General features: G+C 43.4%; 1 protein-coding gene across 2 annotated transcripts in view; it reads right to left on the reverse strand.

Moving 5' to 3' along the window:
* Window positions 1-15,846, reverse strand: part of vps13c (vacuolar protein sorting 13 homolog C) — a 385,292-nt gene that overhangs the window by 316,765 nt on the left and 52,681 nt on the right. The window contains exons 5-6 of one of the 2 annotated variants that reach the window (XM_070865205.1): window positions 8,153-8,254; window positions 1,277-1,339 (exon numbers count right to left, since the gene is read on the reverse strand). In XM_070865205.1, the coding sequence (XP_070721306.1) occupies window positions 1,277-1,339; window positions 8,153-8,254 (165 nt within the window). The remainder of the gene's footprint in view (window positions 1-1,276; window positions 1,340-8,152; window positions 8,255-15,846) is intronic. The other variant, XM_070865206.1, reaches the window with a different exon arrangement.

Consider the following 15,846-nt stretch of genomic DNA (forward strand, 5'->3'; position numbering starts at 1 on the left):
CACTGCCTCCGCAAGATCCTTCAAATCCACTGGGAGGACAGACACACCAACAATCAGGCCATCATCCCCAGCATCGAAGCACCGACCAGCTCCGTTGGGCAGCCACATCGTCCGCATGCCTGACACAAGACTCCCTAAGCAAGCGCTCTTCCTCATCTAAATCTATCAGCATAACCCTCCATTCCCTTCTCCCTTATATGTTTATCTAACCACCCCTTATAAATGCATTTATACTATTTGCTTCAACCACTCCCTATGGTAGCGAGTTCCACATTCTCACCACTTTCTGGGTAACGAAGTTTCTTCTGAATTCCCTATTGGATTTCTTATATTGATGGCCTCTAGTTATGCTCTTCTCCACAAGTGGAAACATTCTCTCTCTATCTACTCTATCAAAACCTTTCATAATTTTAAAAAGATCTTAATTAGGTCACCCCTCGGCCTTCTCTTTGCGAAGAGACCCCAGCCTGTTGTTCATTTCCTGATATGTATATATACCCTCGCATTTCTGGTATCATGTTTGTAAATCTTTTCTGTACCTCTCCAGGTGACTATATTCTTTTCATGATATAGCAACCAGAATTGTACGCAATACTCCAAGTGTGGTCTAACCAAGGTTCGCTACAAGCTTCGCATAACTTCCCTACTTTTCAATTCTATCCCTCTAGAAATAAACCCGTGTCTGGTTTGCTTTTTTTATGGGCTTGTTAACCTGTGTCGCATCTTTTAGTGATTTATGTATTTGTACTCAGATCTCTTTGCTTCTCTACCCCGCACAGACTCGCACCCTCCCAGTAATAAGTGCCTTGTGCCTATTCTTCCCACCAAAATGTACTAACTCACCATATATCTGTTGAAATTCATCTGCCAATTATATGTCCATTCTGCAAGTTTATTAATGCCTTTGTGTAATTTGTTGCAGTCCTCCTCAGTATTGACCATCGTCCCAATTTGGTTCTATAAACCCTTCTAAGCTCAACATTCTAGTTTGTTTTAACTGTTCATGTGTTTATTCTTAACCCCTTCCCCAGACAGACATTTTCCACTACCTCACTAGTTTAAATGCTCCCTCTCTGTTCTATTTATTCACAGTAAAGACACTGGTGCTGGTTTGCTTTAACTTAGATGAAGCTCGTCAAGAGGTCTATGTGGAAAAATTCGAGTTTCTTTTTGATGTAACATCACATGCCCCCACAAAATAAACTATATACTTTTTAACTTCTTGGGTATATTAGAACAAAACTAATATAATGCTATTTTTCATTGAAGTACCTACCAGGTTTGACGTCCTTATAAACATAGCTTTCCAGGGAAAACAAGAATTCTCCTGAAGAGGCACCTTCATCCCAGCACGCAGCAGTAACAATAAATATTATGCATGAAGACAGTATTCACAATTAAGCACAGTATAAAGACATTTTAACCAGATCTTCAACTCAGTAGTAAAATATTGGCACACTTCGAAAAATATAATTCCAGATGTAGCATCAATCCTTTCAATACACAATTTTCAGAAAAGTACATAGATCTTTCCCAATGGCTTTGCTGCTAAATGCAGTGGCATTGAGTCATATAGACCAGAGAGGCACTCAACTTCATCTCTGTTCGATGTGGGGTCTCAGAACCAGATCTGATTTGGTTCGTCTGGCTCCCACAGTCAACCATCCATCCACCTGGTTAACAGTGGAGGGCCAGTGATACCCATGAACTCAGACTAGCACGAGTCACTGTTTCAGGAGAAATGAGGGTCATGGCCAAAAAGGGGAAAGAGGGGAAAAAGGGAAATCAGAATTGGAACTGTGGAAGAATTAAATCTTGACTAACCTGTGGGCCTAATATACAGCCAGGTTGCTAGCTACACAGTGATTCAATGTTCATGATTTTTAAAAAGTGAAAACAATTAATTTTAAACCAGAAAAAAAATTGCGCTTTATAAATGCTTTACAGCCAATTCCCCTGATTTTTAAGATGTAATTAACAATTTATGCTAAATTATGTTAATCTATTAAATTAATCATACAAATTCCAACAATTCCAAGTTATTAGATGCATCATGCCATCCAAATAGCAAACCAGAGAGAAGTTCTCATCTTCCAATATTCTCAGCCATTTGCAGATCAATGACATTTATACAGTTCAAGGGGATTTACTAACTGAATGAGAGTACACAGTATTCAGTCTCTCTGATGAATACAAAGTCGTTTAATTCAAATGATGATGGTGCTAAGAATACCAAATTAAATTTCTACTGTGTTATTTACATTGGATAATTATCCAGTCATTTGAATTCAAATACTTTTAGCACAAACCGCCCCCCCCTTTGAATCATCAGGAACAGACTGGTACATCACAGAAACTATTAAAACTTGCCTGCAGAACCAGACAATAGAGCTTGATTTGCCTAAATATCATTGAGGAATGGAAATACATTTAGTATCCATGTTAGAGAGATTCGGCAGCAATTGTTTAATTATAGATCAGCATAATACAATCACGAGCAACTTTCATGAAAATCAGGATGTCCAGAACCATTCTCTTTACTTCCATCGCTAGCAGAAAGCATTTGAACAAAGACGGCTGTTGAGGGAAATAGGACGGCTCGCTCTATAAAAAGGAAGAGAATTCTTAACTCACAAATATAAAAAGATGAACTGATCCTCCTTTCTATTAAATGCACTCAATATTTCCAACCCCCAAGGAAAGAACCTAATGTGGATTTGTCGGAATAGAGGCTGCAAGAACTGTGCTTCACCAAAAGGAGAGTGAACAACCTTAGCTTGTTACGTTCCAGCAACAGCACGATGAATCGGTCAGTCTTGAGCCAAAGGCAAAATTAAACTGACTAACAATGCGTTCTTTGCTGCAGAAATGACGACAATGTGTAAAGCTTGTTGGCATGACCATGGGAAAGGAGTGCTAAGCTACTTTGAAAACAATGTAGCCCAGGGGCCCATTCAAAAAACCTGCATCTTGCAGGTAGGTCTGAACTCTTCAAGATGATGATCCTAAAATCCTCATAGAAACATAGAAACATAGAAAATAGGTGCAGGAGTAGGACATTCGGCCCTTCGAGCCTGCAATGAGTTCATGGCTGAACATGCAACTTCAGTACCCCATTCCTGCTTTCTCGCCATACCCCTTGATCCCCCTAGTAGTAAGGTCGACATCTAACTCCTTTTTGAATATATTTAGTGAATTGGCCTCAACAACTTTCTGTGGTAGAGAATTCCATAGGTTCACCACTCTCTGGGTGAAGAAGTTTCTCCTCATCTCGGTCCTAAATGGCTTACCCCTTATCCTTAGACTGTGACCCCTGGTTCTGGACTTCCCCAACATTGGGAACATTCTTCCTGCATCTAACCTGTCTAAACCCGTCAGAATTTTAAACGTTTCTATGAGGTCCCCTCTCATTCTTCTGAACTCCAGTGAATACAAGCCCAGTTGATCCAGTCTTTCTTGATAGGTCAGTCCCACCATCCCGGGAATCAGTCTGGTGAACCTTCGCTGTACTCCCTCAATAGCAAGAATGTCCTTCCTCAGATTAGGAGACCAAAACTGTACACAATACTCCAGGTGTGGCCTCACCAAGGCCCTGTACAACTGTAGCAACACCTCCCTGCCCCTGTACTCAAATCCCCTCGCTATGAAGGCCAACATGCCATTTGCTTTCTTAACCGCCTGCTGTACTTGCATGCCAACCTTCAATGACTGATGTACCATGACACCCAGGTCTCGTTGCACCTCCCCTTTTCCTAATCTGTCACCATTCAGATAATAGTCTGTCTCTCTGTTTTTACCACCCAAGTGGATAACCTCACATTTATCCACATTATACTTCATCTGCCATGCATTTGCCCACTCACTGAACCTATCCAAGTCGCACTGCAGCCTCATAGCATCCTCCTCACAGCTCACACTGCCACCTAACTTAGTGTCATCCGCAAATTTGGAGATACTACATTTAATCCCCTCGTCTAAATCATTAATGTACAATGTAAACAGCTGGGGCCCCAGCACAGAGCCTTGCGGTACCCCACTAGTCACCGCCTGCCATTCTGAAAAGTACCATTTACTCCTACTCTTTGCTTCCTGTCTGACAACCAGTTCTCAATCCATGTCAGCACACTACCCCCAATCCCATGTGCTTTAACTTTGCACATTAATCTCTTGTGTGGGACCTTGTCGAAAGCCTTCTGAAAGTCCAAATATACCACATCAACTGGTTCTCCCTTGTCCACTCTACTGGAAACATCCTCAAAAAATTCTAGAAGATTTGTCAAGCATGATTTCCCTTTCACAAATCCATGCTGACTTGGACCTATCATGTCACCTCTTTCCAAATGCGCTGCTATGACATCCTTAATAATTGATTCCATCATCTTACCCACTACCAATGTCAGGCTGACCGGTCTATAATTCCCCGTTTTCTCTCTCCCTCCTTTTTTAAAAAGTGGGGTTACATTGGCTACCCTCCACTCGATAGGAACTGATCCAGAGTCAATGGAATGTTGGAAAGTGACTGTCAATGCATCCCCTATTTCCAAGGCCACCTCCTTAAGTACTCTGGGATGCAGTCCATCAGGCCCTGGGGATTTATCGGCCTTCAATCCCATCAATTTCCCCAACACAATTTCCCGACTAAGGATTTCCCTCAGTTCCTCCTCCTTACTAGTAAAAACAGTGAGACAGACTATTATCTGAATGATGACCGATTAGGAAAAGGGGAGGTGCAACGAGACCTGGGTGTCATGGTACATCAGTCATTGAAGGTTGGTATGCAGGTACAGCAAGCGGTGAAAAAGGCAAATGGCATGTTGGCCTTCATAGCGAGGGGATTTGAGTACAGGGGCAGGGGGGTGTTACTACAGTTGTACAAGCCTTGCTGAGGCCACACCTGGAGTAATGTGTACAGTTTTGGTCTCCTAACCTGAGGAAGGACATTCTTGCTATTGAGGGAGTGCAGCAAAGGTTCACCAGACTGATCCTGGGATGGCAGGACTGACATATGAGGAAAAACTGGATCGACTGGGCCTGTATTCAGTGGAGGTTAGAAGGATGAGAGGGGATCTCATAGAAACATATAAAATTCTGACGGGACTGATGCAGGAATAATGTTCTTGATGTTGGGGAAGTCCAGAACCAGGGGACCTAGTCTAAGGATAAGGGGTAAGCCATTTAGGACTGAGATGAGGAGAAACTTCTTCACTCAGAGTTGTTAACCTGTGGAATTCCCTACCGCAGAGTGTTGTTGATGCCAGTTCATTGGATATATTCAAGAGGGAGTTAGATAAGGCCCTTTCGGCTAAAGGGATCAAGGCGTATGGAGAGAAAGCTGGAAAGGGGTACTGAGGTGAATGATCAGCCATGATCCTATTGAATGGTGGTGCAGGCTCGAAGGGCTGAATGGCCTACTCCTGCACCTATTTTCTGTTTCTGTTTCTATTTCTGAGAAGAACCTTCTTTACCCAGAGAGTGGTGAACCTGTCGAATTCTCTACCACAGAAAGTTGTTGAGGCCAATTTCACTAAATATATTCAAAAAGGAGTTAGATGTAGACCTTACTACTAGGGGGATCAAGGGGTATGGCGAGAAAGCAGGAATGGGGTACTGAAGTTGCATGTTCAGCCATGAACTCATTGAATGGCAGTGCAGGCTCGAAGGGCCGAATGGCCGACTCCTGCACCTATTTTCTATGTTTCTATGTGGGAATTCTATCAAAAGCGTCCAAATAAACTATTTTGCAGTAGCTTCCACACACTATTTTACTTATGACGTCCTCAAAGAAGTGGAGAAGGTTTTTCCAGCAGACATTAAAAGCATGTTGACTGCTAGTTATTAAGGTATATGCAGGTACACACCCAACTCGAATATAGTTTCTGTTTTTTGCTACAAGGCCAATTTATCTCGGTTAGAGCAATCCCATTTTCTTTTTGGAACAGTATAAACACCATGTTGGTGTGCTTCCAATCTTTCAGAACTTCTCCATTGTCCAATCAATCTTATGGGCGCCCTGGGAATGTGCTCGCTGGTCTGTTCGGCACTGTACAGAATGGTATCTGGCCAGGGGATTTGATAATGTAAAAAGACTGGAGCGTAATAAATACCTCCTCATCCCAGACTTCAAAATATTCCACAGTACCTCCTTGCTGGGCAATTCCAGGAAAGAATGAAGAAGTAATTCAAAATGATTCATTCAGCTTTGAGAGCACGAGCAGTGGGACAAGTGGCCTAAAAAACAATGTTAACACTCCGCTTGTCATTTGTTCCACCTAGGTTCGGACATCACCAAGAGAGGTTTAGGGGTGTGGGAAGGTGAGAAACACACCAGCATCTTCCTTACGAGTGGATGATGTGTAACTTCATCAAGAAGGTGATCTCAATCCACCTTTCTAATACATGCCGTAACGATCCATCCCATCTCTCTGTACAAAGACACCTTTCTTTCCGAAAAATGAAACATCTTTTTTTGTTAATGAACTTGCAGGAACACAAATCTTTGAAATGTCCAATTTCTGCAAAAGCAATTTTGAAATTGTTCATGAAATCAGGACAAACCACACGAATTATCTTTTCCACCTTCTCAAGCAGCTAACAACACACTGAAATCTGTATAAATGTTGATGGGTTCACCCATCCAGCTGGAGAGCAGGTTGCTGTCGTACAATATGCCTGAACACCGAGCCAAGAAAAATAGTAAGTTAGCCACAAGATGCTGCATGCACTCGATGGCAGTAGTTGCTTTACTGCTCAGGAATGCTTTTACATGCAACACAGATCAAGATGTAGAAACTAGGTTGGTGTTAAAACTTTGCACATCAGCAAATTATTTTGCTAGATTAGATTTCCCTTCATTTTTTTTTATTTAAAAATCTGCAGAGTTTGTTTTATAGCAAATAACTCGAAAACCACATTTGCACCAACATGATTGGTGTGGACATTTTAGTTTCTCCAGTGAACAAATTGAAACCAGCATAGAAATTTACTGAGCATAAGCGGGCACTGTAACTCACAGACAAGCCAACAGTCTGCGTCACACGTCACAGTCGTCCACTAGTAAGATCTTTAAAATGGAATCAGTGTGTATTTTTTTTTAAATGAAATGAAACTATTTGGTCATTTCAATCCCACTGCCTATTTTATTTCCACATCATGGCATTGCACAAGTGCAGTGCTAGGAATGCTCAAAATAAAGTTAATGCAGTCACACCAGGAAATATTCTCATTCTCTCAAAATGCAATTACAAGTGGTTTTGTAGAAAATAAATCTTCACAGTTGCAACAGCCTAGAAAGTTGTGTGTTTTTTTGAAGAAAATAAAAAAAGTTTTAAAAGCTTTCTGCAGCTTGTTGCATGTGACTGCTTTGGGAACAAATGCTAAATAAACATACCCGGGAACTGTGACACTTAGAAGCCATCGACTCATCTTAAAACGTAACTGGCCCAAATGTGTGTGCGTGCGTGCGTGTGGAGAAAGTGATGTTGAATTTATTGATTGTAACACCTTTCAGCCCTGCCCTCCAATTGAACTTATTGGTTTATATTTCAAAATTCTCATCCTCATTTGCAAATCCCTCCATGGCCTTGTCCCTCCCCATCTCTGTAACCTCCTCCAGCCCCACAATCCCCAGAGATGTCTGCGCTCCTGAGCATCCCCGATTATAATTGCTCAACCATTGGTGGCCGTGCTTTCTGTTGCCTGAGCCCCAAGCTCTGAAACTCCCTCCCTAAACCTCTCCGCTTCGCGATCTCTCTTTCCTCCTTCAAGACGCTCCTTAAAACCTACCTCTTTGACCAAGCTTTTAGTCACCTGCGCTAATTTTACTTATGCAATTCGGTGTAAAATTTTTTATCTCATAATACATCTGTGAAGCGCCTTGTGATATTAATAGCTATATAAGTACAAGTTGTTGTTGGTATATTGATTATCTCAAATCAGGATTTTTCTTCTGAAATGTCGACAGGCTGGAAACCTGAGTCGGCATGTGTGTTGATTTATTTCCTTGTTTTGAATTGCATGAACAGAAGACACGCTCAGGATGCAGACCATTGGGACAATGTTCTGCGGATTAAAGACTGTGAGCCATAATAGAACAGTCTAAATCACATCACGTGCAATTAGAAAGGAATTGGGAGAACAAGCAGACCAAACATACCTTTCTTTGCTGCTTTTTGCAAGGCATCTTCAATTCGCAGTAGCTCTTTCTGCTTGTTTTCCTGCCGTTGTTTTTCTTCTTTTTCTGCATCGTATTTGATACCTTTAGGAACAAAAAACAATTGTGAATTTCTGCAAAGTATATATTCATTTCATTTTACCACCATCATCTACGGCTGAAGAGCAAGGTACAAGTCATATTGAAGTCTGCTTCAGAGCAGGTGATAAGAACATAAGAATTAGGAACAGGAGTAGGCCATCTAGCCCCTCGAGCCTGCTCCGCCATTCAATAAGATCATGGCTGATCTGGTCGTGGACTCAGCTCCACTAACCCGCCCTCTCCCCGTAACCCTTAATTCCCTTATTGGTTAAAAATCTATCTATCTTTGACTTGAAAACATTCAATGACCTAGCCTCAACTGCTTCCTTGGGCAGAGAATTCCACAGATTCACAACCCTCTGGGAGAAGAAATTATTTCTCAACTCGGTTTTAAATTGGCTCCTCCGTATTTTGAGGCTGTGCCCCCTAGTTCTAGTATCCCCCACCAATGGAAACAACCTCTCTGCCTCTATCTTGTCTATCCCTTTCATGATTTTAAATGTTTCTATAAGATCACCCCTCATCCATCTGAACTCCAACGAGTAAAGACCTAGTCTACTCAATCTATCATCATAAGGTAGCCCCCTCATTTCTGGAATCAGCCTAGTGAATCATCTCTACCCCTTCCAAAGCCAGTATATCCTTCCTTAAGTAAGGTGACCAAAACTGCACGCAGTACTCCAGGTGCGGCCTTACCAATACCTTATACAGTTGCAGCAAGACCTCCCTGCTTTTGTACTCCATCCCTCTCGCAATGAAGGCCAACATTCCATTCGCCTTCCTGATTACCTGCTGCACCTGCAAACTAACCTTTTGGGATTAGAGTTTCATGCACAAGGACCCCCAGGTCCCTCTGCACCACAGCATGTTGTAATTTCTCCCCATTCAAATAATATTCCCTTTAACTGTTTTTTTTCCCCCAAGGTGGATGACCTCACACTTTCCGACATTGTATTCCATCTGCCAAACCTTAGCCCATTCGCTTAACCTATCCAAATCTCCTTGCAGCCTCTCTGAGTCCTCTACAGAACCCGCTTTCCCACTAATCTTAGTGTCATCTGCAAATTTTGTTGCACTACACTCTGTCCCCTCTTGTAGGTCATCTATGTATATTGTAAACAGTTGTGGTCCCAGCATCAGTGGTTAGTGGTGTGCCACAACTGATCCCTGTGGCACACCACTAACCACTGATTTCCAACCGGAAAAGGACCCATTTATCCCGACTATCTGCTTTCTGTTAGCCAGCCAATTCTCTACCCATGCTAATACATTTCCTCTGACTCCACGTACCTCTATCTTCTGCAGTAACCTTTTGTGTGGCTTTTGGAAATCTAAATACACCACATCCATCGGTACACCTCTATCCACCATGCTCGTTATATCCTCAAAGAATTCCAGTAAGTTAGTTAAACATGATTTCCCCTTCATGAATCCATGCTGCGTCTGCTTGATTGCACAATTCCTATCTAGATGTCCCGCTATTTCTTCCTTAATGATAGTTTCAAGCATTTTCCCCACTACAGATGTTAAACTAACCGGCCTATAGTTACCTGCCTTTTGCCTGCCCCCTTTTTTAAACAGAGGCGTTACATTAGCTGCTTTCCAATCCGCTGGTACCTCCCCAGAGTCCAGAGAATTTTGGTAGATTATAACGAATGCATCTGCTATAACTTCCGCCATCTCTTTTAATACCCTGGGATGCATTTCATCAGGACCAGGGGACTTGACTACTTTCAGTCCTGGAGCTGGAGCAGCGGATGGAGTCAATAAGGTGCATCCATGAGGCTGAGAATTACGTGGATAGCACGTTACAGGAGGTGGTTACCACGCAGCTTGAAGGCGTGCAGCTGCAGGGGAAATGGGTGACCACCAGACGTAGTAAGTGTGCTAGGCAGATATTTGGTCAGTGCTGCTAAACTTAAACCCTCTCCCACTTTGCACTGATGGATGATCCTGCCCAACTACCTGAATTAAGTAGAAGTTGATACTTCAAAACATTTCAATACTCACTGATGTGTATTTGCTGCACTTCAAAGAAGCTAATATTTGAACTGCAATGGATGGAAGGCAATCTTTGCAAACTGATGGGGATGTGCAAGGGGGAGAAGGTGATCCTCAACTCATTTCAACAAATGATTCTGGACTTTCAGCTGCCCTATAATCAATGTGACCAATATTTCTACTTTATAATACCCCAATTCTATGGAGCGGGAAAGTATGCCAAGAACAAGTAGGTAGGTAGGCCCGGAGGTCAGCGATTCGGTAGGTCCCGAGGTCGGCAAGTCAGGAGTTCGGAGGCCGAGAAGTCGGGAGGCCACACAGGGCGGTGAGTTCGGGAGGCCACAGTGATCGGTCAAGTGAGTTGGTGAGTAGCTCTCTTTTCTCTATTTCTTTTTAAGTAGATTTTAAACTAGATAAGTCTAACTAGAGGGATGGCAGCACAGCTCAGTCCTGTGGAGTGCACATCCTGCGGCATGTGGGAAGTCCTGGACGCTTCGCGCAGCCTAGACAACCATGTGTGCAGGAGGTGTCTCCAGCTTCAACTGCTCGAGCTCTGCGTTTCGGAGCTGGAGCAGCGGATGGAGTCAATAAGGTGCATCAGTGAGGCTGAGAATTACGTGGATAGCACGTTACAGGAGGTGGTTACCACGCAGCTTGAAGGCGTGCAGCTGCAGGGGAAATGGGTGACCATCAGACGTAGTAAGTGTGCTAGGCAGGTAGCGCAGGAGTCCCCCCGTGAGTCCATCTTGCTTTCAAATCAATATTCTATTCTGAGTATCGGTGAGGACGATGGAGCCTCTGGGGGGTGCAGCCAGAGCCAATTCCAAGGTGGCTCAGCTGCACAGGGGGGAGGGATGAAGAACAAAAAAGACCTAGGATAGGGGATTCTATAGTTAGGGGAACAGACAGGCGTTTCTGCGTCCGTAGACGTGACTCCCGAATGGTATGGTGCCTCTCTAGTGTCAGAGTCAAGGATTTCACACAGAGCGGACGCAGGGCATCCTGCGGGGGGGCCGGGGGGGGGGGTAGAAAGAGGGTAAACAGCTAGAGGTCGTGGTCCATATTGGCACCAACGACATAGGTAAAATGAGGGATAAGGTCCTACAGGAAGAATTTAAGGAGCTTGGAAGAAAATTAAAGGGTAGGACCTCAAAAGGTCGTAATCTCCGGGTTACTACCGGTGCCATGTGCTAATGAGTATAAGAATAGAAGGATAGAGAGGATGAACACGTGGCTGGAAAATGGGTGTAGGAGGGAGGGCTTTAAATTCTTGAGGCATTGGGACCACTTCTGGGGGAGATAGGACCTGTACAAATCAGACGGGTTACACCTCAAACAGCACCGGGACCAATATCCTCACGGGGAGTTTTGCTAGTGCTGTTGGGGAGAGTTTAAACTAGCTTGGCAGGAGGATGGGAACCTGAGAATGAATTCAAACGGGAAGGAAGTAAAGCAGAAGTTGGACAGCAAGGATTTAGAAAGCAAATCTGTAAGACAGAGGAAACAGGGCTTAGTGTGTAGTAAGCAAGGAGATCTTCCTGTGTTGAATGGTATATACTTTAATGCAAGGAGTATAGCGAATAAGGCAGATGAGCTAAGAGCACAGGTAGACACTTGGGAGTATGACATTATAGCCATTACAGAAACATGGCTGAAAGAGGGGCAGGTTTGGCAGATCAATATTCCTGGCTACAGGATTTTTAGACAAGATAGAGGGGGTAAGGGGGGGGCGGGGGGAAGGTTGTGGTACTGATTAAAGAAACTATTACAGCGGTGAGGAGGGATGATGTGTTAGAGGGATCATCAACTGAGGCCATATGGGTCGAATTGAAAAATAAAAAAGGGGCGATCACACTGCTGGGTGTGTATTATTGACCCCCAAACAGTGGGAGGGAGATAGAGGAGCAAATAAAAAGGCAAATTGATGTGAAGTCTAAAATCCATAGGGTAGTAATAGTAGGGGATTTTAACTAGCCAAATATTGACTGGGACAAATTTAGTGTGAAGTGTATAGAGGGTGCGGAATTCTTGAAATGCATTCAAGAGAACTTTTTGAGTCAGTATGCAACAAGCCCAACACGAGAGGGGGCGGTCTTGGATTTAGTTTTAGGGAATGAAGCTGGGCAGGTTGAAGGGGTATTAGTGGGGGAGCATTTGGGTGCCAGTGACCATAATTCAGTCAGATTCAAGTTGGTTACGGATAAGGACAAGAATAGGCCTGGAATAAAAGTTCCGAATTGGGGAAAAGCTAATTTTGCTAAGTTAGAGTGATTTAGCCATAGTGGACTGGCCAAATCACTTCTTAACTACTTGTGGGTAAATCAGTGTTGGAACATTGGGAGGCATTCAAGGAGGAGATCCGGAAGGCTCAGGCCAAACATGTGCCCTTAAAGAAAAAGGCTGGAAAAAATAATTCTAGAGCCCCCTGGATGTCTAGGGACTTACGTAATATGTGATATGTGACGTAAGCGCCCCTTAAGAAAGAAAGGGGCGCTTACGTCACATATCAACGGCTAAATACTTTAGAATCTTTAGAGGAATATAGAAAGTTAAGAGGCAAAATTAAAAAGGATATTAGAAATGTTAAGAGAGAGCACGAGAAATTCTTGGTCAGTAAAATTAAGGAAAACCCCAAGATGTTCTATAAATATATTAAGAGTAAGAGGGTAACTAAGGAAAGGGTAGGGCATATTAGAGACCATGAGGATCATCTTTGTGTGGAGGCAGAAGATGTTGGTATGGTTTTTAATGAATACTTTGCATCTGTTTTCACAAAGGAAAGGGGTAATGCAGATACTGCTATCGAGGAGTGAGATATTCTGGATGAAATAAATATAGTGAGAGAGGCAGTGTTAAGGGGTTTAGCAGCTTTGAAAGTAGCTAAGTCCCCAGGCTCGGATGAAATGCATCCCAGGTTGTTGAGCGAAGAAATAACAGAGGCTTTGACCATCATTTTCCAGTCCTCTTTGGACCTGGGCATGGTGCCGGAGGATTAGAGGACTGCTAATGTAGTACCCTTGTTTAAGAAGGGAAAAAGGGATAGGCCGAGTAATTACAGGCCTGTCAGCCTAACCTCAGTGGTGGGAAAATTATTGGAAAAAATCCTGAAAGACAGGATAAATCTGTATTTGGATAGACAAGAATTAATTAGGGACAGTCAGCATGGATTTGTTAAGGGAAGATCGTGTTGACTCACCTGATTGAATTTTTTGAGGAGGTAACCAAGAGGGTCGATGAGTACATACGATGTAGTATATATGGACTTTAGCAAAGCTTTTGATAAGGTCCCGCATGGGAGACAGGTCATGAAGGTTAAAGCCCATGGGTACCAGGGCAAAGTGGCAAGTTGGATCCAAAATTGGCTCAGAGGCAGGAAGCAAAGGGTAATGGTTGATGGGTATTTTAGTGACTGGAAGGCTGTATATAGTGGTGTTCCGCAGGGCTCAGTGCTGGGTCCCCTGCTTTTTGTGGTCTATATCAATGACTTGGACTTAAATGTTGGGGACATGATTAAGAAGTCTACAGATGACAGGCTGTGTGGTTATTAATGAAGAAGAAAGCTGCGGACTGCAGGAAGATATCAATGTACTGGTCAGGTGGGCAGAGCAGTAGCAAATGGAATTCAATCAGGATAAGTGTGAGGTAATGCATCTGAGGAGGTCTAACAAGGCAAGGAAATACACATTAAATGGTAGGACACTGAAAAGTGTAGAGGAACAAAGGGACCTTGGAGTGCAGGTCCACAGATCCCTGAAGGTAGCAGACCAGGTAGATAAGATGGTTAAGAAGGCATATGGAACACTTGCCTTTATTAGTCAAGGCACAGAATACAAGAGCAGGGAGGTTATGCTTGAACTGTATAAAACACTGGTTAGGCCGCAGCTGGAGTACTGTGTGCCGTTCTGGTCACCACATTACAGGAAAGATGTGATTGCACTGGAAAGGGTGCAGAGGGGATTTACAAGAATGTTGCCCGGACTGGAGAATTTTGGCTGTGAGGAAAGATTGGAGATGCTGGGTTTGTTTTCTTTGGAACAGAAGAGGCTGAGGGGAGACCTGATTGAGGTGTATAAAATTATGAGGGGGCTGGATAGCGTGGATAGAAAGGACCAGTTTCCCTTGGCAGAGGGGTCAACAACCAGCGGGCATAGATTTAAAGTAATTGGGAGGAGGTTTAGAGGAGATATGAGGGGAAATGTCTTCACTCAGAGGGTGGTGGGGGTCTGGAACTCACTACCTGAAAGGGTGGTAGAGGCAGAAATCCTCACCACATTTAAAAAATACTTGGATGTGCACTTGAAGTGCCGTAACCTACAGGGCTACGGACCAAGGGTTAGAAAGTGGGATTAAGCTGGATAACTCTTGGTCGGCTGGCGCGGACACAATGGGCCAAAATGGCCTCCTTCCTTGTTGTAAGTTTCTATGGTTCTATGAAAACTACAATATTTATGCCTAAATTTGCTTTCCCTGCCATATACCTGTCTGGACCAGCCACATAAATACTGTAGCTGTAAGAACAGGTCAGAGGCTGGATATTTTGTGGCAAATGACTAACCAAAGCCTTTGCACCATCTGCAAGGCACAGGTCAGGAGTGTGATAGAATACTCTCCACTTGCCTGGATGAGTGCAGCTCCAACAACACTCAAGAAGCTCAACACCATCCAGGACAAAGTAGCCTGCCTGATTGACATCCCATCCACCACCTTCAACATTCACTCCCTCCACCATGTACAAAATGCACTGCATCTTCTGCGACAGCACTTCCCAAACCCACCTCTACTGTCTCGAAAGACAAGGGAAGCAGGTGTGTGGGAACACCACCACCTCCAAGTTACACAGCATCCTGATTTGGAAATACATCGCCTTTCCTTCATCACAACCGGGTCGAAAATCCTGGAACTCCCTCCCCAATAGCTTTGTGGGAGTACCTTCACCATACGGACTGCAGCGGTTCAAAGCAGCTCACCACCACCTTCGAGGGCAGTAAAAGCTGGCCTTGCCAGCGATGCACACATCGCAAAAATATATATATATTTTTAAATATTTAATATCAAAGAAAGCCTGCTGACATTTTATTACACCAGAGTGCAGCTTGTGATTTAAGAGAATTATCTTTGAATTAATTTATTTACAAAATGTTTTTCATGGATAACAGATCTCTATTAACCTTGACAATATGATTACCGAGTACAGAAATTGGCTCTGCAAATAGGTCTTTTCAGTTGCCGTGGTAACAGAAAAAGAGGTAAGCATGTACGAGTGCGCATTTATCAAACATGATGAGTTAACATTTACAGGTTGCACATTTGGATGCTGATCCCTCACTGCAGAGTGTGTTAGTACACAATAGTGGTGTACAGTTATAATAAGGGAGGGGAGGGGGAATTCTATAATAAAACAGCAGAGTTTTATAACCATTTGAGCTCATTTTAGTGGTGAACCCAAGGACATATTTTTCCAGAGGTGGGTGTTGTTCCGTCAGCTCCTCCTCACCCCCTCTACACACACACCTCCCCCTCACAGAACCCCAGAAAACACCCTACAGTATCACGGATACTGGTGGACTGAAATAAGTTATTCGGGGGGTTTACAG

The sequence above is a fragment of the Pristiophorus japonicus genome, chromosome 21, assembly GCF_044704955.1.
Source record: "Pristiophorus japonicus isolate sPriJap1 chromosome 21, sPriJap1.hap1, whole genome shotgun sequence".
Lineage (NCBI taxonomy): Eukaryota > Metazoa > Chordata > Chondrichthyes > Pristiophoridae > Pristiophorus > Pristiophorus japonicus.